We start from the raw sequence: 22,339 nt of genomic DNA, 5'->3' as shown, positions 1-22,339 counted from the left end.
TCAGTGGCTTAACAGACTGAGCCATCCAGGTGCCCCTCCTTTTTTTTTTTTTTAAAGATTTATTTATTTTAGAGAGAGAGAGAGCACACACAGGAGAGTGCACAGCATGGAGGGGCAGAGGGAGAGCAAGGAGCCTGACTGGAAATTCGATCTCATGCCCTGAGATTACAACCTGAGCTGACACCAGTCAGATGCTTAACTGACTGCATCACCTAGGTGCTCCACCCCGCCTTTTTTTTTTTTTTTAAGATTTTATTTGACAGAGAGAGAGATCACAAGTAGGCAGAGAGGGCAGGAAGAGAGGGGGAGGGGAAGTAGCCTCCCTGCTGAGCAGAGAGCCTGATGCGGGGCTCCATCCCATCCCATGAGCGGAAGGCAGAGGCTTAACCCACTGAGCCACCCAGGTGCCCCGCCCTTTTTTTTTTTTTTTTTTAAAGATTTCCTTATTTGAGAGAGAGTGTGTGTGTGAGAGTGCCCGGGAGAGAGGCAGAGCAGATTTTTAAATTAAATTTTTTGTGTATAGTTGACACAAAATACTATATTCGTTTCCAGTGTATAGTATAGTGATTCAAGTTTATGCAATATTCGCAAGTGTATGTACCATCTGTCCATATACATCATTATTACAATATCACTGACTGTATTCTTTATGCTGTATCTCCCTCTCCTTTTACCCATTTTGCCCAACAACCCCACTTCTTCCCCTCTGGAAACCATCAGTTTGTTCTCTGTATTTATAGATCTGATTCTGCTTTTTTGTTTATTCATTTTTTTTGATTCCACATATTAGTGAAATCATATGGCATTTGGATAAGCAAAATATAACATATACACAAAGTGGAATATTTAGCAATAATTATTTCACACAGCATTATGCCCTCTAGGTCCATTCATTGTCTCAAATGGCATGATCTCATCCTTTTTATGGCTGTATAATATTCCATTGTATGCATGAGGTGTGTGTGTGTGTGTGTGCTGCATCTTCCTTATCCATTCATCTATTGATAGACATTTTGGTTGCTTCCATACCTTGGCTATTGGAAATAATGCTGCAGTAAATAAAGGGGTGCATATTTCTTTTTGAATTAATGTTTTCATTTTTTGGGGGTAAATACCCAACAGTGGAATCATTGGATCTTATAGTATTTCTATTTTTAATTTGTGAGGATCTTCCATAATGTTTTCCACAGTGGCTATACCAATTTATGTTCCAGATTGTATGTCAGTTTCACTTTCTCCTCCCTGGTGTGTTGTGCCTATTCCCCTCATAGGGACCTGCTTTCCCACCTAACTATAGAGCACAGCTGGTGCTCATGAGGCATGTGGACAGTGTCTGGAAACTATAGACCCAGCTTCTTACTTCAATAAAATCCTAGGTGAATAGCCTAAAAAATGTTTACACATATACACACAGTCCTCCCCCATGACTGGATTCTAGAGAGAATCTTGGCTGCATGCTCCAATTAAGTCCATGGAGTTTTTAAATCACTTGAAAAAAAAAGTATGAATATGCTAGATGTTATGACAGAAAGGGAACTCTGTGATTTCTCTGTTTCAGTACTCACTGATAGATAGGGAAACTGAAACTCAAAGTGGTAAAACTTTGTCTTCTGGGTCACAGAGTGCTATATGTAAAACTAAAAGAAGCTACCTTGTTGCCAAATCTGGGATTTTTAAATTATATAATTAAGTTTGTAATTAATTTGCAATGTAAAAATCAGAAAATACAGATTAACAAAAGATGAGAAATGGAAACATATTTTTTCTTTCAATAATGAGATTATAAGAAAATCCATACGACCTTTGGTTTGATGATGACTTCTTAGATGCATCATCAAGAGCAAAATCCCCCCAAAAAATTAACCTGGACTTCATTAAAACTAAAAATTTCTTTCCAAAAGACACTGCTAGAATGAAAAAGCAAGCCACACTTGGGGAAATTTTGTGCAAAAGACATATCTGATAAAGGACTGATATCCAAAATATACAAAAAAATTATTAAAACTCAACAATAAGAATTTTAAAAATGGTCAAAAGACCTGAGCCCTTCACCAAAAAAAAAAAAAAGATGCAGAAAGATATTCAACATTATATGTCATTAGAGAATTGAAAATTAAAACCACTATGAGATACCACTACACACCTATTAGAATGGCCAAAATCCAGAACACTAACAGTGAATGCTGGTAAGGATGTGGACCAGTAAGATCTCTCATTCATTGTTGGTGGAAATGCAAAATGCTGTTGTAGAAAACAATTTGGTAGCAGTTTCTCTAAAAGTTAAACACAGAATTACCATATGATTCAACAATTCCATTTCTAGGTACATATCCAAAGAAATAGAAAGCCGGGACACAAATGTTCCTAGCAGCATTTCTCACAATAGCTACAAAAGGAAACAATCCAAGTTGCCCATCAATGGGTAAATGGATAAGCAAAATATAACATATACACAATGTGGAATATTTAGGAATAAAAAGAAATTAAATTCTGATACATGTACAATATAGATGAAACTTGAACACATTATGTCAGATGCAAATAAGCCAGACACGGGGCGCCTGATTGGCTCAGTGGTTTGTGCCTCTGCCTTCGGCTTGGGTCATGATCTCAGGGTCCTGGGAGCGAGCCCCGCATTGGGCTCTCTGCTCAGCAGGGAGCCTGCTTCCACACACACACCCCGCCCCCCCCCCCACCCCCCCGCCTCTGGCTGCCTCTCTGCCTACTTGCGATCTCTCTCTCTGTCAAATAAATAAATAAAATCTTAAAAAAAAAATAAGCCAGACACAAAAGGACAGATATTGCCTGATTTCTCTTATATGAAGTAACTAAAATAAGGAAATTGATAGAGACAGAAAATAGAAGTTACCAGGCACTGGGGTGGGTGGGTGGGGGGAAGTTGGGGTTTATTGTTTAATGAATACAGAGTTTCTGTTTGGGTTGATGAAAAAGTTTTAGAAATAGTGACGATGGTTATACAACACTGAATGTACTTAATGCTACTGAATTATACACTTAAAAATGGTTAAAATAGGGGCCTGGGTGGCTCAGTCATTAGGTGTTTGCGTTTAGCTCAGGTCATGGTCCCAGGGTCCTGGGATTGAGCCCCGCATTGGGCTCCCTGCTTGGTGGGAAGCCTGCTTCTCCCTCTCCCACTCCCCCTGCTTGTGTTCCCTCTCTCACGGTGTCTTTCAAATAAAAAAATATTTTAAAAAGTTTTTAAATGATTAAAATAGTAAATTTCATGTTATATGTATATTTTACCACAGTTTTTAAAAAGGATCAGTGGTAAGAAACATTAAAAAAAATAAAAAGGATCAGTGGTTGCCAAGGATTTGGAGGAAGGGAAAAAGGAGTGAATAGGTGGAATACACAGAATTCTTAGGGTACAGAAGCTATTCTGTATGATACCTTAATGGTAGATACACATCATTATACATTGGTCAAAACCAATAGCGTGTATAACACAAAGAATGAATCCTAATGTAAACTATGAACCTTGGTTAATAATAATGTATCAATATTGGCTCATCAATTTTAATTTACCACACTAAATGCAAAATGTTTAAAGAAGTGAAACTGTATGTGGCCAAGGGTGGAAAGAGATATATGGGAATTCCCTGTACTTGCTGCTCAATATTTCTGCAAACCTAAAACTGCTCTAAAAATAAAAACTGGGTGTGATGTATAAAAAATGAATCTTGGAACACGGAAAAAATAAAGTTAAAAAATAAAAATAGAATCTATAATATTTTAAATATGAGATTGTAATATCATTATTTTTATAACTTGCTTTTTTCACTACTATGTTCATATATTACTACCATCCTGCCAGGGATTCAGCCTGGACACAGAAGAGCAACTATAAGGTGGCAATGGGAAGTTAGGCCAAAATAGAGATGAGGCTGTGGAAAGGAGGATTAGATTCAGAGGATGTGAGAATTTGGGGACAAGGCATATTTTACCCGAAGACCTACAGAGTAGGGAGACTAGAATTTTGAGTTGGATGAGCAAAGATAACTGAGTCCTTGCATCTAAGCATCTCCAACAGATTAGGAATTTGAGTAGGGCAGGGAGTTTCAACTCCTGTTCATGGAATGCTGGCAAGAGGCTGGAATGACAGAACTGAGCAAGAGCAAGGAAATGAGGTCTCACACACACTCCTGTGCTCAGAATGTTCTATGACCTCCCTGCCACAGTGGAACGAGCAGGAACAAAAGTCTAGCTGTTATGGTCAGCTGTTTGAAACTTCTGTGATAGGAATCTACTGGGGGCAGGTAGGAGACTGAGGGGGACCATGGGAAGGACCTGCTCCACCTAAGCCAGGATGTGTGCACATTAACCTTGGCTTTTCTCCTGATGCTGCTGTGACCCTTCTGAGTCACATTCCTTCTCCTGGGCGTCCTCCTACATGGCTCTCTGCCCAGCTCCTACCAGGCCGTGAGGATGTGCCTGTTATAAGACCTCCTATGATCTCTGGGGATGCTTTAGGAAAACACCTGGAGGGTGTTGGCTCAGCAGGTTTGGGCCTTGTGCCTCCTCACCCTGAGGGCTACAACAGGGGCTGGGACCCCATCCGTTAGGCATAGAATCATCATTCAGAGGAGGGACACACTCATGCTTCTTCCCATCCTGGCTTTTCTGCATCTTGTGAGCGGTGGACACATTAGGTCCTGTCAGTGGAAAACAGTCCTGCCACCACCTTTTGGTTTGATGGGATACTGAGTCATCCTGGATTTCCTTACCAATCAGTGGAGCAGAAGTGTCCCATAGTCCCCCATACCACATCATAGGGAGATTAGAGCACTTCCTGTACTTCCTTTAGCTCTTGGCTCCTGTGTGGTAGGTCAGAAGGTAGGAATGCAGAGGTACCACCTTCTGTCCAAAACATAGATCCATATCTTCCACTCAGGGCAGCTTCTGTCTTTCTACTGGGTCCGGTATGTGTGATTCTGTGGTAGAGGGGCACAGGGAATCAGGAGTTCACTTATGAGACGAATGTTGCACATCCATGTATTTATTTTGATTAGCCAATTTGGGCATGTGAGACTACCTACCCAGGAGACCATGATCTGCATAAAGGCAAGGCCTGTGTCTTGGTGACTGTTATGCTTGCCATAGCTTCTGTAACACAGTACATACTCAAATATTTTAAGTGTTGAATGTAGTCTTTCAAGGTCATTTTTATTGTGACAACTTTTTGAGATCTCAGGGTTCTCCTTGTCAGCTGAGTACCTCTTCCTGGGGCAGGACCCCATATATCATAGCACTCATCATACCGATGTAATAATTTTTCTGTCTCTCTAGCCTAGTCACATGGTTTATGGTTTTCTTTTTTTTTCTTTTTTTTTTCATTTTATTTATTTTTTCAGTGTAACATTATTCATTCTTTTTGCACAACACCCAGTGCTCCATGCAAAACGTGCCCTCCCCATTACCCACCACCTGTTCCCCCAACCTCCCACCCCTGACCCTTCAAAACCCTCAGGTTGCCCCAACCTCCCACCCCTGACCCTTCAAAACCCTCAGGTTGTTTTTCAGAGTCCATAGTCTCTTATGGTTCGCCTCCCCTCCCCAATGTCCATAGCCCGCTCCCCCTCTCCCAATCCCACCTCCCCCCAGCAGCCCCCAGTTTATTTGTGAGATTAAGAGTCATTTATGGTTTGTCTCCTTCCCAATCCCATCTTGTTTCATTTATTCTTCTCCTATCCCCCTAACCCCCCATGTTGCTTCTCCATGTCCTCATATCAGGGAGATCATATGATAGTTGTCTTTCTCCGATTGACTTATTTCACTAAGCATGATACGCTCTAGTTCCATCCACGTCGTCGCAAATGGCATGATTTCATTTGGTTTATGGTTTTAAATACATCTACCTATCTATCTATATCATCACCGTCACCATCACCATCATCATCATCATCTATCTATATCTATTTATCTAGTTGTCTGTTTGCCTAAAGCCTGGGCACTTCCATGAATTCCAGGATCATATGCTCAAATTGTCTAATCAATATATACACTTGAATGTCCAGTATCTATCTCTATGTAAACATGAACTCCTAATTGAACACAATTTTAAAAAATTAAAAGAAAGTGAAGTCCTGATTACCGCTACCCCTGTCCAATCACACATATCACTCTGCTCCAGTCCTAGCATTTCTCATATCACTTAATGGTAACTCTGTATTGCCAGAAGTTTGGGCCAGAAACATTGGCGTTATCTTTGATTTTTTATTTTTCCTAACTGTCCACATCCAATGTATCAGCAAATGGATATCAGTATCCTATTGTCTGTACCTCAAAATGAATCCAGCATCTAAACACCTCTAGCCTCTTCTGCTAAGATTACTGGAATAATCTAATAACTAATCTCCCTGTGTCTCTCCAAGTCTATATCCCCAACACTGCTGTTAGCAACTCAATCTAAGTGACTTTTTAGAACATAAGGGAGATCTAAGCAGATCCTCTAACAGCAACTTCCATTTACTCAAAAATCAAGACTTTGCAATGACCTTCTAGGCCTTACCCCATTTGGCCCCTTTACTGCTCTGACTTTGTCCACCATTACTTTCCCCCTAACTGCTTTGGGCTCACTGTCCTTCTTCCCGGGAATAGCTCAGGCATATTCCAGCCTCCAGACTGTTCATGTTTGACATGAAATTTCCTCAGTTATCTATGTCTGACATGAAATTTCCTCAGTTACCTATATGATTTACTCTCTCATCTCTCTCTAGTCCATGCCTATATATTTTTTTAAATGGTGTTCATTTGTCAGAGAGAAAGAGAGCGTGTGTGATCATGCAAGCAGGAGGAGCAGCAGGCAGAGGGAGAAGTGGGCTCCCTGTGAGCAAGGAATCTGATGAGGGACTCAATCCCAGGATCCTGGGATCATGACCTGAGCCAAAGGCAAGTGCTTAGCTGACTGGCTGAGCCACCCAAGCATCCCATATGTCCACATTTTGGGGGATAAAAAAGATTTTATTTATTTATTTGAGAGAGGGGCAGAGATAGCAACAGCCTGAGTGGGAAAGAGAGGGAGAAAAAGGCTCTCCACTGAGCAGGGAGTCCAATGCATCTAGGGACTCGATCCCAGGACCCTGGGATCATGACCTGAGCCAAAGGCCACACAGGCACACCCATGCCCACATTTTTTCATGAAACCTGCCCTGAAATCCCTATTTAAAACGGTACCCCAGTGTGGAGATTCCTCAAGAAATTAAAAATAGAGCTTCCCTATGACCCTGCAATTGCACTACTGGACATTTACCCCAAAGATACAGATGTAGTGAAAAGAAGGGCCATCTGTACCCCAATGTTTATAGCAGCAATGGCCACAGTTGCCAAACTGTGGAAAGAACCAAGATGCCCTTCAACGGACGAATGGATAAGGAAGATGTGGTCCATATACACTATGGAGTATTATGCCTCCATCAGAAAGGACGAATACCCAACTTTTGTAGCGACATGGACAGGACTGGAAGAGATTATGCTGAGTGAAATAAGTCAAGAAGAGAGAGCCAAGTGTCATATGGTTTCACTTATTTGTGGAGCATAACAAATAACATGGAGGACATGGGGAGATGGAGAGGAGAGGGAGTTGAGGGAAATTGGAAGGGGAGATGAACCATGAGAGACTATGGACTCTGAAAAACAACCTGAGGGTTTTGAAGGGGCAGGGGGGTGGGAGGTTGGGGGAACCAGGTGGTGGGTAATAGGGAGGACATGTATTGCATGGAACACTGGGTGTGGTGCAAAAACAATGAATACTGTTACGCTGAAAAGAAATTTTTTAAAAACTTGATAAAAAAAAAACGGTACCCCACTTAAATCTTCCCCAAACTTCTTACGTCTTATGTATTTGGTCACCTTCTACATACTGTATTTTTTATTTATGCTTCTTTTAAAGACTATTTTATTTATTTGACAGAGACAGAGAGCACAAGCAGGGGGGAGCAACAGAGGAAGAGGGAGAAGCCGGCCTCCTGCTGAGCAGGGAGCCCAATGTGGGGCTCTATCCCAGGACCCTGGGATCATGACCTGAGCTGAAGGCAGATGCTTAACTGACTGAGCCACCCAGAAGCCCCTACTTATGCTTCTTTTCTCTCCCTTCCTAGTGTACCATCAACGTAAGCTCATTGAAGACATTGTTTCTTCCTCTTTTGTCCATTGCCGTATACTCAGTGCTTATACAAGTGTGTGGCCTATAGGAGATGCTCAGTATCAGTTGAAGAAATGAAAAAATGCATGAGTGAATGCCATCCATTCCCCAGTTTGGCAATCTCATTCTTATCCCTCAAAAGTTTTTTTTTTTTAAGATTTTATTTATTTGACAGACAGAGATCACAAGTAGGCAGAGAGGCAGGCAGAGAGAGAGGAGGAACCAGGGTCCCTGCTGAGCAGAGAGCCCGATACGGGGCTCTATTCCAGGACCCTGGGATCATGACCCCAGCCAAAGGCAGAGGCTTTAACCCACAGAGCCACCCAGGCGCCCTTACCCCTCAAAAGTTTTAATATGTTTTTGATTATTATAAGTACTTCTCCAGCAAGTTACTGTTCTCTTACATAGCATGTCCATTTGTTTGACACCATACATTTGCACAATTTGTACACTCAGGCTGGAGGAAACCCAGAGACTCTCCACTTCCTTCCTGGCTAACTTCTTATCCTTTGAAATTCAGTCTACATATCACCTCTTCTAAGAAAATTTCCATGAACTCCCTCCCCCTATTAGTTTAAGTGCCCTCCTGTGTATTTTCACCTACTTCCTCTAACCAGTCCTTATCAAAGTGTTTTAGCAACTTTTTGACTGTCTACTCCATGAGTCCATAAGCTCAATGGAGGAAGGCCTGTTGTTTATTGTTGTGCTCCTAGTGTCTGACATAGTACTGGCACATAGTGGTTGAATATTTGAACTACTGAATGTTAAGACTCAGGTCAAAGTCGTTTTTATTGTGATCTTTTTGGGAACCTTCTCTTCAACTGATCTTCATTCTAGGAGGCTTTTATTCCATGCAGCTGAAAGGCAATGAGGGTTAAACTGGCAACGGGCTGCAGCAGACTCCCAGACGATTAGTCCTTTTAAAGATCTAATCAGTAACAACAGTGTTCAGAGAGGGGAGATTCTATCATTTGCTTCTGACATGTGTCACATTACCTGTATGCTTTTGTGTTTATCAAGGATGAGCATTGTGACACTCCTGTAAAAAACCTCCCTTCAGACTCTGGGTATATAAAGAAGTTATTGGTGAATTGTGCCTATGGGCCAAAAATGCACTAGATTCCTGGCTGCTACTTCTTATACTATTCTCATGTCCACATTGCTCCTCTAGAGCCCATAGATGCCACAGGAAGACATGATAGAATTCAAGCCTGGTGCACTTTCCATACACCTTGGACAAGGGTCTTCCTTCTTTGCTCAAGTCCCCCAATCCATAATTCAGATTGGGACTGAAAGAGTTGTATGGAAAAATGCTGATCTATTTGAAATACGTATTTAAGCTCCTATTCTGTATGGTAAGTATTATCTACCTCCTCTACTCTCTATATCACACACAACCTTAGAAATAAGGAAGCAGAAACAGGTGGTTCTTTGCTTAGAGGTATAGAGTATATTTGGAGAGGGTCCTGCCTCACCTGCACATTAACCGAAATGATGACAGTCTTTTTCATGGGCATGCAGAGGATTGGGAACCTATGAACTCCTTTTTCCTGGACTGGGTATTCTCTTTGTGTAGACCAGTGCCTTCTGCTGAGGTGAGAGCTGAGACGTGGGATGGGTTTTCTGGTTGAGTGGCACAAGTCAGCTGAGGACAATGCTTGGAGCCATCTCGGGAAAGGCACAGGAATGAGGAGCATCTGGGCTGAAGGGATTGTTCCTTGAGTTCATTGTCCATAGACTGGGGGGCATCAAAGAAGGTCATGCCCTCCTCCTCTGTTTTCTTCTCCAAGTTGGCCCCTCTCACAGGGTATCTGGTCGGGGGTGGAGTCTTCTCAACATTTTTTGTCATGGTTTTGGGCACTGTTTCATCCTTAGAGAGGAGAATGGATTCTTTATGCCCTTGACTTTTCATCTCAGGATTAATCCAGTGTGGAAAGTACTTCACCATATTTCCCAAGCCAGCTTCTGCAGCTTCTGGAAGAACGGGATCTTGTGAATATGGGCTGCTTTTACTAGACCCTGTAGCTTTCGACCCTAGAAAGTGTGGCCCTGCAAAGTTTGGATCTCAAAAATGTGGCCACTTTAAATGCTGGACTTACAGTTTGGTCCAGCAAATAATTACCCAGTAAATTGGTCATGTAAGGTCTGGCCCATTAAGCTCTGGGACTCTAATTTTGGCATTCTTGTGAAGGTGCTGACAGGGATCAGTCAGCTGAGAGGATAGAAATAGTAGCTCTGCAGGCCCAGACAGATCCTTGATAGTTCCAACTCATTCAAGGAAACCATCTTGACCTAACTAAAATCCTACCTGAGAAAGATCCTGGAGATACATTTGGGAAGTCAGGGGCACTACTTATATTTATATTCTATTTATATTTATATTCTATTATAATTATATAATATATGTATATTCTATTTATAAGTGTCCCTCCTGGCCTCAGCAGAGTAGATGTTCTCTCTGGCTAGGGAGAGCTTCAAAACTGAACCCCCTTTTCTGTGATTCTCTGTTGCTTTAAGTCTTCCTGGGTCCTTTGTTCTCTCTGCTGGGTTAGGGAGTTGTGACCACCTTTGCAGGGGATAAGTGTTCCAGGCTCCTCCAGGCTGAGCTTGTTCACATGGCCTCCAGGTGAATACAAAGCATCTGGGCCCCTGTTGTCCCCCCAGTAGATTGTGAGATGTTGGAAGCCCGATGGGACTAGCTTGCTTTTGGTTCTCCTGCACTGCCTTAGTTTATCTGCAAGCTATTCTTTAAGGCAGAGCATTCTAGAGCACATGGGATGATGCCTGGTGGGATGGGGAGATCCTGAAGCAATGTTTTTCCTTGCTTGTTTAGACTCTGAAAGGACTTCTAGGAACAGATATTCCTTGGGACAGCCACAATTTTTTCCTGGACTCCTTTTTCTTTTGTAAGACTTCCCAAATGTATCTACAGGAATTTTTCAGATAAAAATTTAGTTTGGTCAAGATGGATATCTTGAGTGAACAGGGGCCAGCAATATGTCTGGCTCTCTAGAGGCACCATCTCCATTCACCTATACTTCAACCTGGAATGCTTATATATTGTCAGAACAAGTCTCACTGGCATCTTGAAAACCTGGCCCAGGACTTATGCATTGATGTTTAGATGATATTGAGCCATAGGTTATACTGGGCCCCCCAAAGCCCCAGGCACATCTCTGTGAATGCAGATTGGTTAGTGATTACTGTGGTCATGGCCTTGGAGAAAGCCACATAGTAAAAAGCTGGCAGCCCTGACAGTAAGGCCAAAACTTGTCTCCAGTATCTTCGTGGGAAGATACCCAGGCAGGTGCTGACCAGAATGATCAGTGACAGCATCAAGTAGGGCTTGTTGCTGCTGGTCAAGGCCTATCAGTGTTGAGGATGTGGCTTCCTGATCCACGTAGGGGCTGACAGCTAACCACTACATCTAGAGACTTTCTTTCTGGCACAAGGGAACCAAGCTATTGTCGGGGCCCTTGGAATGCTGCAGGTCCAATGATTTCTAGTCCCAACAGCTGCAAATGTGAACAGTAATAATGCCCCATCAGTTTTCCCCACACCTGTAGTCACCATACCTCTGCAACAGTGCCTTAGCCTGGGCAAGCAACTGTGGATTGGCCTTGCTGCCACAATGGATCAGAACAAATCACTATCTCCACTGGCCTCTAGGTCTGCAAACTAGGGGACACTCACACTGATCAGTGTGCTGCTCTGGGGCAGGGGCTGCTGGTCAGGAGGAGATAGGAGCAACTGTTTGGACTGCTGGATCTTCTGGGGCAGGCCCTTGCAATAGTGAATCAACTTGCTAAATCAGCAACTTCTGAAAGTAGAACTCAAGCAGCTCTGGGCATGTTCCAGGGAAATACCACCTCCCTCTTGCAGACTGAAAGGGGTTTCTCCTAACAGGTAGGCCCCTGGGGACAGGAAGAAACATGTCTCAGGGCTTATTTTGTATGGTTCTCTGCACCGACAGACATTTCTGGGTAACAGCTGGCAAGCCCCACTGAAGATGTAGCTGCCTTTGCAGCTGGTGCTGCTCTAAGTCTTCACACTTGGCCAGAGGAGGAAATGGGATAGTGAAATGGGTTCATTGTTAGTCAGATGGAGAAGCCCAAATTTGGGACTGTGGAAAGAAGGTGGGGCTAACTTAGGTGAAGGACATTTTAGACAGTACAGAGATTATGAAGAAATTCTTGAAGAATAAGGGGACTGGGCTCCCCTTTTGTGGAGAGATCTTTATGGGGAGACTGAGGACCCATTGTGCAGAAAAGAGGAACCACAGAAAGGTAGCTATGTTTCTGCTGCAAATAGCACACTGAGGCCTCAGTGGGTCCTCCAGGCAACGGATAGAGACCACTTAGAAATTGAAATGTAGTAGAGGGTAGAGCCAGAGCTATGGAGTTTGGGATTTGCTTGCAGTGGCATTTGCTCTGGGTTCATAGTGGATCCTTCTATAAACCAGAAAGTTTGGGTGGAATGGCTCAACTCTCATGAACCCAGGATCAGGAAGGTACTCCATATTTTCAATAGCGGCCTTAGAGGTAGCATTATGATGAAAGAAATGATTGGTTTTTTTTCCTCCAAGGCTTGGAAAGTATCTGAGGCTATGTATTATAAGCTGTCAAAGGAACTCTTCTAAAGATCTTGGAAGCCCTCAGGTATAGAAATGCATGCATTTATACGTGTACTTAAGGACTGGGGAAATAGGAACATGCAAGGCAATGGGGTGTTTTGTGTTCATGAGTTCTGAATTCAGGGAAAGAAAGAGAATCAGATATTCAAGGGCAGCTGACCTTGTTTTTCCAGCACACATTCAGAGTGGCTCTTCCTCTTGTCCTGCTGATTCACAGGAATCCTAGGCTCCTCACTTGAAGAAGACCGAGCTCCTGCATCCCTGGACACATCTGGCACTTGAAATCCCTTCCTTCGCTGGAGGAGTTCAGCCTGGTGATCTTGGAGGCTGACAGTGGTTGACTGGGCAGCTGACTGTGTTAAGGATTTCTGACCCGTTAATTTTAACTTTGTGGAGGTTACAGATGGAAGTGAAAGATCTTTGGAGTGCAGGAAACCCTGACTCTGCTCCAAAGAGAGACTAGACGTGGACAAAATCTCTAGGCAAGAGGAGCCCTGTGATGGCCCCAATGAAGGGTGAGAGATCAGGGTGTTCTCACCCGCCAGCAACTGCTGAATCTCTAGAGCCACAGCATTGCAGATGGGGCAGGAAGGATCTGCACACAGGAGCCGCCTCACACTTCCCTCCTTAGGAAGCCAGCCCTGGCTGGGAAGGGAAGATGGCAACAGTTACTGATGGAGTGACACCTGCCTCTTTGTTTGGTTTGGTTTGCTTTTATAAATAGGCTCCACACCTAGCATGGAGCTCAGAGCAGGGCTTGAACTCAGAACCCCGAGATTAATACCCAAGCTGAGATCAAGAGTGGGACGCTTAACTGACTAAGACACCTAGGCACCCCAACACCTGCCTCTTTGAATATGCGTGGCCTGGAGATTTGGTCCACCCTCCCCTAGTCCTGGGAGCCTTGGGGCTATACCCCCAGGGTGTTTATCCACCCCCTTTTCCTCCTAGGAAAATGCCATTGTCAGGTTATGTTGAGCTGGGCTGGGCTAAGGGTCTGGAGCTTGTTGGGCAAGGTCTCAGACAATCCATGGGAATGCAGGGCCATGAGAGACTAGGAGGTGGGGTACATTCTCTGTTGATCTATGTTGAGAAGCTGAACCAGGAAAAAGGAACAAGGCAGAAGCAGGGAGCCAATGGTTAGCTGATGGGGCATCACCAGGAACATTACCAGGGAGAACAGGGAGTCAGACTCTTCTGGGATTAAGAAGGCCACAGCCTGGCATTCATATTCCTAAGCTGCGGAAAATGAGGTCTTTGTGGGAACTCTGCATTCTGGGGATTAGGAAGTGTCCTAGCTCCTATACATAGCATCTCTTGAGAGCCAATCCCATTCCTAGAGATTTTAAGAGGATGACAGGCTCCTTTCTGAGGGCTGTCCCAGGAGTTGGCCTCCCTGAAGACAAAACCATGGAGGTACTATCAGCAGGTTCCAGGGGTCTGTCCTTGAATAGTTGTAACTATAAAGGGAATATGACATGGTCATTTATTTGTGCATGCATTTATCTATTCTCTTGACTGGATAACTTGTCTGTGGCTGAGTGCAAACTTATGTGGCGTCTTCAGTGAATTACATAGTAGTGAAATCCTGAATTTCAGGACCACTGTGAACCTAGCCCAGAGCAGAACTGGGAGACTCCTCCTTCCTGAGACACCTGATCCCCCTCTGCCCTGGTAACCCTCTCAACCAGTCTTCACCATCCACTGTGTCTGACTCCCTCCCAGACATTATCCCTCTTCTCCTCCCTGCCCCAGGCCAAGCAGAGAAATCATCACAGGCCAGGCTGAGAGTTTGGAGACTACAAAGAAGAAGTGATCACCTTTTCATGATAGAGAGCAGCTCCCACGGCTTCTCAGCTTCTTCTCGGGAATGTCTCCTAGCTGAAAAACCAGGACAGTGTTACAGAAATGAGAGGATGCAGGGATATCCTATAGGAAGCTGAAGGCCTTGAGTAAGAGGAGGTTGAAAACCCCAAGAGTCAATGCTCTAAGGCACGTCTGTGTACAACTTAACCCATTGCAACATGCTGTCCTGGACCCAATTTCATTTGATCATCACAACTACACTGTGAGTGAGGCAGGATCATGAGACGCCCATTTCCTGGACCATGGACTGAGACATGAAGTGACTTCCACAGGGTGATAAAACTATTAAAAAAAAAAAAAAAGGCTTCTGTCCTACTTCCTCATTCTCCATTCCCAGGGGCAGGTATAAGGTAGAGAATTTTGGGACATTCCCAGGCTGATTTCCCACCCAAGAAAGTCTTCTGGGAGAATTTGTCAGCTGGGGCAATAGGAGCCTTCAGTGGTTACAGCACCTGGCTACTTGTTCCAGGGGTCATAGAGTGACAGGAATCAGGGAATCTTGCCCATAGCGAGGGGAGTCCAGGGAGAAACTACGACTTTACCTCTTGATGTTCTATCTTTAGCCCTTTGTTTGACTCTCCGGTGACGCTTGAAAACAAGAAAGTTAGAGTATTAAGCTGGGGTACCTTTTACTTTTTGTGTCTAAATGAGACAAAATCTGTAAATATTTCCCAAACTTTTTCTATATTCCAATTCTATATACTCTCCTACCATTCCTTTCCCTACTTTATCTTTTTCACCCATTGTTTCCCTTCTCTTATTACTAATTCATTTTAAGGCTCTCCTATACTATATACTTCTACCCCCACTCCCTGAACAAGTTCTGTGGGGATATCAGAATGAGATAGGAGAAAATATGAACAGATTAAAGGATAAGAGGTCTAGCAGCCAAAGGATTTTAGCTACCCAAGGTCCTGAATGTCTCCCAACCAGAAGAATCAACCCAAATTTGGATCTACTAAGGGATCCATGAGGAAACCCCTATAAAAAAGTAGGGGTCAGGGGGTGCCTGGGTGGCTCCGTGGGTTAAAGCCTCTGCCTTCAGTTCAGGTCATGATCCCAGGATCCTGGGATCGAGTCCCGCATCGGGCTCTCTGCTTGACAGGGAGCCTGCTTCCTCCTCTCTCTCTGTCTGCCTCTCTGCCTGCTTGTGATCTCTGTCTGTCAAATAAATAAATAAAATCTTTTTTAAAAAAAGTAGGGGTCAGGGTAACAGGAGAAAATAAGAGGATAAAATCTTGTTTGAAGCTTAATCAGTTTAGTTATGGTCATCGTGTTTCCCTACCCGGCAACAGCTCCTGTTAGGTCCCAACCTTAATTCTTGGTGGCTCTTTTTCACTTGCCAAATAATTAATGCAATAATAATGATGGAGCCATAAGTGTATAAGGGATATCCAATATCCCACAGAAGAAATGTAGGGGTCAACATAATCTAAACCTCACTAGCCATCTCTCTTCCTAGGCTTTCAGGGACTTGGAGCCTAATGCCTCCAAATTCTAGATTTTGTCATCTCTGCCTCACAGAAGATGGAACCAGATCACTAGACTACATCACAAAGCTCTCCTATTTCAAAAGGCATGCAGAGCATCACAGACCTTTATTTGTCTGGGAGAAGTTCATGTGATGCAGTGTTCAGATGAAGTATCCGGTTGTTTGTATGAGTTGCAGAGCTTGGGCCCTAGAGGTGCCAAGGTCACAGGCAGCGTATATCATTTCATGCTCTATTCCCTATAACCCGATGGCTTAGGTCTCTTCTTAAGACAGCAGTCTGGCATCTATCCTTAGGTAAGTTAGTCTTCATGTACACTGCATGCCCTACAAGAGAGAGAGTGGTTAGGTCAGAGGAACCCCATGGACTACATCACTTATACTGGGAAGATAACTAAAAAACACACAAGAGGCTAGGACATGTGTTGTCTTGTTAGCTATTAGAAAATGAGGATTTGGGGTGCCTGGGTGGCTCAGTTGGTTAAGCAACTGCTTTCAGCTTAGGTCATGATCCTGGAGTCCTGGGATCGAGTCCCGAATCAGGCTCCCTGCTTGGCAGGGAGTCTGCTTCTCCCTCTGACCCTCCCCCTTCTCATGCTCTCTCTCTCTCTCATTCTCGCTCTCAAATAAATAAAAATCTTAAAAAAACAAGAAACTGAGGATTCTGATGTTTCAAGCAATTGGTGGTCAGTATTAAGAGGTTCAAGAAGAGTGGGGTTATGGACATTGGGGAGGGTATGTGCTATGGTGAGTGCTGTGAAGTGTGTAGACCTGGTGATTCACAAACCTGTAACCCTGGGGCTAATAATTCATTATATGTTTATAAAAAATAAATTTATTCAAAAAAAAGAGGTTCAAGAAGAAGATCATGTCTGATATGTCAAGGAAAGGACATAGCTGTTGTCTTTTAAAATAACTTTCTGGAATTAAAGAAGGATTCCTCCCAGTCTATGGTTAAGCTTGGGATGGGTGGGAAAAGACTGTAAATACTGCCTTCCATGAAGCACATGAATGAGGCTCTCTTCTGGAGATTGATTTTTCAGAATAGCTCTACAGACCTTTTAGCATCCTGCCTATTCTGGAGATGAGCCACTGGCAACATTTTTGATTAAGGAATACAAACTTGTGGTTCTTTGGTTCAATCCCACATGTTTGGAATGTTTGGCTAAATGTTTTATGAAGTCTGAATTTGAATACCTTTAGGCAGGGCAAGTTTTTTTCCTGTCCAACCTCAGTTACCCACCCCTCTTACGTTCACAGATTCACATATTAATGTTAACTTCATGGCCCCTGTCTACATTGTGAGATGCCTCCAACACCCTAGGACTCCGGAAATTCCCCTTGCCCTGATAAGAGAGGTCTCATACCCCCAAAATTCTTAGGCTGAAAATCTCTGAAAGTGCCACTTGGTCCTTCCTCCAGCAGCCAATCTAACACTAGACATGTGTGGTGAGCATTCAATCTGAGTTCATCCCTAAGCTAAGCAGTATCAAAAGCACAAACATATTTGTGTTGTTACCCGCCTTCTCTCAAGACACTTAACGACCCTAGTTACAAAGATAAAACTAATTCATGTGAATCAAGACTCAATCTTATTAGGGTTTGGGGAGGAAGGGATTAAGGAGTTACTATTCTTGAAATTGTTCTGAAATTGAAAAAGTTCTGAAAATGGATAGTGGAGATGACTGCACAACACTGTAAATGTATTAAATGACACTGAACTATACACTTAAAAATAGTTAAAACAGTAAATTTTATGTTAAGTATATATACCACAATTTCAGAAACAAAAGGCAAAAAAATCCCTACCAATCATTAGTATGAAGGATTTTCTTTATTAGCTATGAGGAAGAATACTCTGAAAATGATTTAATAAAAACTGGATTAGTGAATGTTTTTCTTAAGTGTCCTTTTTTATATGGAACAAAACACAAACAAAAGGCATCCTTACATTTAAAATAATTTAAGAAGAGTCTCGCCCTGATGAGGGGATGAATTTCAGCCATTTTAACATCTTTAAATGAGAAGACTTTTTCAACCAAAGAGTACTGAATGACAAGTTAACAAAGAGCTTGCATCACCTTTTTTAAATTTTTTTAATTTTTATTTGTTTATTTTCAGCATAACAGTGTTCATTGTTTTTGCACCACACCCAGTGCTTCCATGCAGTACGTGCCCTCCCTATTACCCACCACCTGGTTCCTCAACCTCCCACACCCTCCCGCCCCTTCAAAACCCTCTGGTTGTTTTTCAGAGTCCATACTCTCTCATGGTTCATCTCCCCTTCCAGTTTCCCTCAACTCCCTCTCCTCTCCATCTCATGTCCTCCGTGTTCTTTGTTATGCTCCACAAATAAGTGAGACCATATGATATTTGACTCTCTCTGCTTGACTTATTTCGCTCAGCATAATCTCTTCCAGTCCCGTCCATGTTGCTACAAAAGTTGGGTATTCATCCTTTCTGATGGAGGCATAATATTCCATCGTGTATATGGACCACATCTTCCTTATCCATTCATCCGTTGAAGGGCATCTTGGTTCTTTCCACAGTTTGGCGACCGTGGCCATTGCTGCAATAAACATTGGGGTAAAGATGGCCCTTCTTTTCACTACATCTGTATCTTTGGGGTAAATACCCAGCAGTGCAATTGCAGGGTCATAGGGAAGCTCTATTCTTAATTTCTTCAGGAATCTCCACACTGTTCTCCAAAGTAGCTGCACCAACTTGCATTCCCACCAACAGTGTAAGAGGGTTCCCCTTTCTCCACATCCTCTGCAACACACGTTGTTTCCTGTCTTGCTAATTTTGGCCATTCTAACTGGTGTCAGGTGGTATCTCAATGTAGTTTTAATTTGAATCTCCCTGATGGCTAGTGATGATGAACATTTTTTCATGTGTCTGATAGCCATTTGTATGTCTTCATTGGAGAAGTGTCTGTTCATACCTTCTGCCCATTTTTTGATATGATTATCTGTTTTGTGTGTGTTGAGTTTAAGTTCTTTATAGATCCTCGATATCAACCTTTTGTCTGTACTGTCATTTGCAAATATCTTCTCCCATTCCGTGGGTTGCCTCTTTGTTTTGTTGACTCTTTCCTTTGCTGTGCGGAAGCTTTTGATCTTGATGAAGTCCCAAAAGTTCATTTTCGCTTTTGTTTCCTTGGCCTTTGGAGACATATCTTGAAAGAAGTTGCTGTGGCTGATATCGAAGAGGTTACTGCCTATGTTCTCCTCTAGGATTCTGATGGATTCCTGTCTCACGTTGAGGTCTTTTATCCATTTCGAGTTTATCTTTGTGTATGGTGTAAGAGAATGGTCGAGTTTCATTCTTCTACATATCGCTGTCCAGTTTTCCCAGCACCATTTATTGAAGAGACTGTCTTTTTTCCATTGTATATTTTTTCCTGTTTTGTCGAAGATTATTTGACCATAGAGTTGAGGGTCCATATCTGGGCTCTCCACTCTGTTCCACTGGTCTATGTGTCTGTTTTTATGCCAGTACCACGCTGTCTTGGTGATCACAGCTTTGTAGTAAAGCTTGAAATCAGGTAACATGATGCCACCAGTTTTGTTTTTGTTTTTCAACATTTCCTTAGAAATTCAGGGTCTCTTCTGATTCCATACAAATTTTAGGATTATTTGCTCCAGCTCTTAAAAAAAAAAATTTGGAAGGGGAGGCGAACCATAAGAGACTATGGACTCTGGAAAACAACCTGAGGGTTTTGAAGGGTCAGGGGTGGGAGGTTGGGGGAACAGGTGGTGGGTAATGGGGAGGGCACGTTTTGCATGGAGCACTGGGTGTTGTGCAAAAACAATGAATACTGTTACGCTGAAAAAATAAATAAAATGGAAAAAAAAATACTGGTAGAATTTTTATCGGAATGCATCACCTTTTTAGTAGCAGGTCAAGATACCTACAATGTAGCTTCAGTCTTCAACTTTTATTATTTCTACCCAAACTGCTCCTGCTTCCTGCAGCTGCTTCTGCCTTCTAGGCTACTTCAACAGTTCTGTCTTCCATTAGCATGACCTAATGTGGCCCTGCATGGTGATTGGTGTCTTCTTACCCTGGGCTGTGAATATATATGATTAATAAATTGTTGTCAGTCTTAGAGGTCCAGTGTCAGGTGTCATGAGTTCAGCCACCTCCAGAACCCTAGGACACTCCCTCTCTCACCAATGGGATGAAGAGAAGGTGAACAGAATATTGTATCCCCTACCCAACCAGCTCTGCTTCCTGCAGCTCCTGCTGCCTTTTCACTGCTGAAGCAGTTCTGTCTCCTCCTAACCTCCTGCCCATAACAAAACCACCAGATTGTGAAAACCTTGCACCTGCTCCAAACAGTGCACTATTTACCTTACAGATAGCCCACTACTAAGCCATTAAAACCATCTGCTGCGAACCCCTCTGCAGCAACTCACTCACCCTTGTTCCTGTCTCCAAACTCAGGAGGTAGAGCCAAAGACAATCTTATGTGTTTTTTGCAGAGTAGGCCTTTAGTACAGGTTTGTTTATTGATCTGGTACTCATTGATGAAGGGTGCTTGAGTAGTTAGGATGGTGGGATCAGAGTCTTCCCAAACAAAGGCACATTCATGTGATGAACACATTAAGGATGTGGACATGGATCTTCACATTTACCCTTCCTGCTTCACAGCTTATCGTAAAGAGCAAACAAGGGAGATGAAGTACCTGAAAAACCTCTATGGACTCTGGAGGGCTACACGACCATAAATTCACATTCATTTGTTTCCAGAAAACTTGCCAAAGCTAGAATCTGCTTCCATGATTGTGCCACAGTGTCACAATTACTGTAATAGTAGAATTCCTTCAGGAAACTGTTCAGAGTTGTTGACTTTGTGTTGTTGACTCTGTTCAGAGTTGTTGACTCTGACTGCTGTGTCTCAGTATCAGAAAATATTGCTGAACATCTAGGATGTGTTGAGGTTCTGGGGATAGAGAAGCACGGTGTGATATTCAGCAGAAACCTTTTTATACATGAGTGTTTTTATTAATGCCTAAGAGTTAAAATTTGCAGGAGTTGGACAGGAAACCCAATAGTTGTGTCAGGCAGCAAGACCACCAGGGTTCATGCAGCAGGTTTCATTATGCATTAAGTGTAGCAAGAAGCCAGCGACACTAGAGGGCAGCACCTGCCCACTCAATGCTCCTGGTCCAGCGCCCTCTTAGTGACTTTCCTTTTTCATTAAATATTTTAATTTATTTGTCAGAGAGAGGGAGCACAAACACAAGCAGGGGAACTGGCAGGCAGAGGGAGAAGCAGGCTCCCCGCTGAGCAAGGAACACAATACGGGACTTGATTCCATAACCTGACCGGAAGGCAGACCCTGAATCCACTGAGCCATCCAGGTGTCCCCTTAATGACTAACTTTAAAAGGTCATTCGAGCGGTGCCTGGGTGGCTCAGTGGGTTAAGCCTCTGCCTTCAGCTCAGGTCATGATCCCAGGGTCCTAGGATCGAGCCCCGCATTGGCTTTCTGCTCAGCAGGGAACCTGCTCCCCCCTCTCTCTCTGCCTGCCTCTCTGCCTACTTGTGATCTCTCTCTATCAAATGAATAAAAAAATCTTAAAAAAAAAAAAGTCATCTGTTCCAGTGGCTCTCAATCCTAGCCTTACACCAGAATCACTAGGAAGCCGGTAAAAATACAGATTTCCTGGCCTCATTCCAGACTTAATGCATCAGAATATCTAGGGGCAGAGTCCAGCAATCTATATATGAAGTATCAAAAATAATCCTCAAAAAATAAAGCACCAGGGGCGCCTGGGTGGCTCAGTGGGTTAAGGCCTCTGCCTTCGGCTCGGGTCATGATCCCAGGGTCCTGGGATCGAGCCCCGCATCGGGCTCTCTGCTCCGCGGAGAGCCTGCTTCCTCCTCTCTCTCTGCCTGCCTCTCTGCCTAGATGTGATTTCTCTCTGTCAAATAAATAAAATATTTAAAAAAAAATAAATAAAGCACCAAGGTCTGGGTGTATATTTGGGAGATACCAGCAACTGCCACCCCAACCCCCTTCCGGTTTTACTGAGATATAATTGACATATAACATTGTATTAGTTTAAGGTGCACAACATAATGATTTATGTATATATTGAAAAATGATTACCAAGTAAGTTTAACATCCATCTCCTCACAGTTACAATTTTTTTCTTGTGATGAAAACTTTTAAATTAAAT

The 22,339-nt window shown here is 43.1% G+C and overlaps 1 protein-coding gene across 1 annotated transcript; it reads right to left on the bottom strand.

The window, feature by feature from the left end:
* Positions 1 to 9,144: 9,144 nt before the first annotated feature.
* On the bottom strand, positions 9,145 to 16,271 carry FAM205C (family with sequence similarity 205 member C; the record flags this gene model as incomplete). Its single annotated transcript, XM_046021837.1, has 5 exons — positions 9,145 to 10,135; positions 12,955 to 13,439; positions 14,615 to 14,675; positions 15,203 to 15,248; positions 16,257 to 16,271. Coding segments are annotated over 5 exons (1,074 nt in total), but the record flags the coding sequence as incomplete, so codon positions are not given.
* Between the last annotated feature and the right edge of the window lie 6,068 nt (positions 16,272 to 22,339).

The sequence above is a fragment of the Meles meles genome, chromosome 11, assembly GCF_922984935.1.
Source record: "Meles meles chromosome 11, mMelMel3.1 paternal haplotype, whole genome shotgun sequence".
In the NCBI taxonomy this organism is placed as follows: Eukaryota; Metazoa; Chordata; class Mammalia; order Carnivora; family Mustelidae; genus Meles; species Meles meles.
Note: the sequence above shows the minus strand (reverse complement) of the source record. Positions and strands in the feature narration are given on the sequence as shown.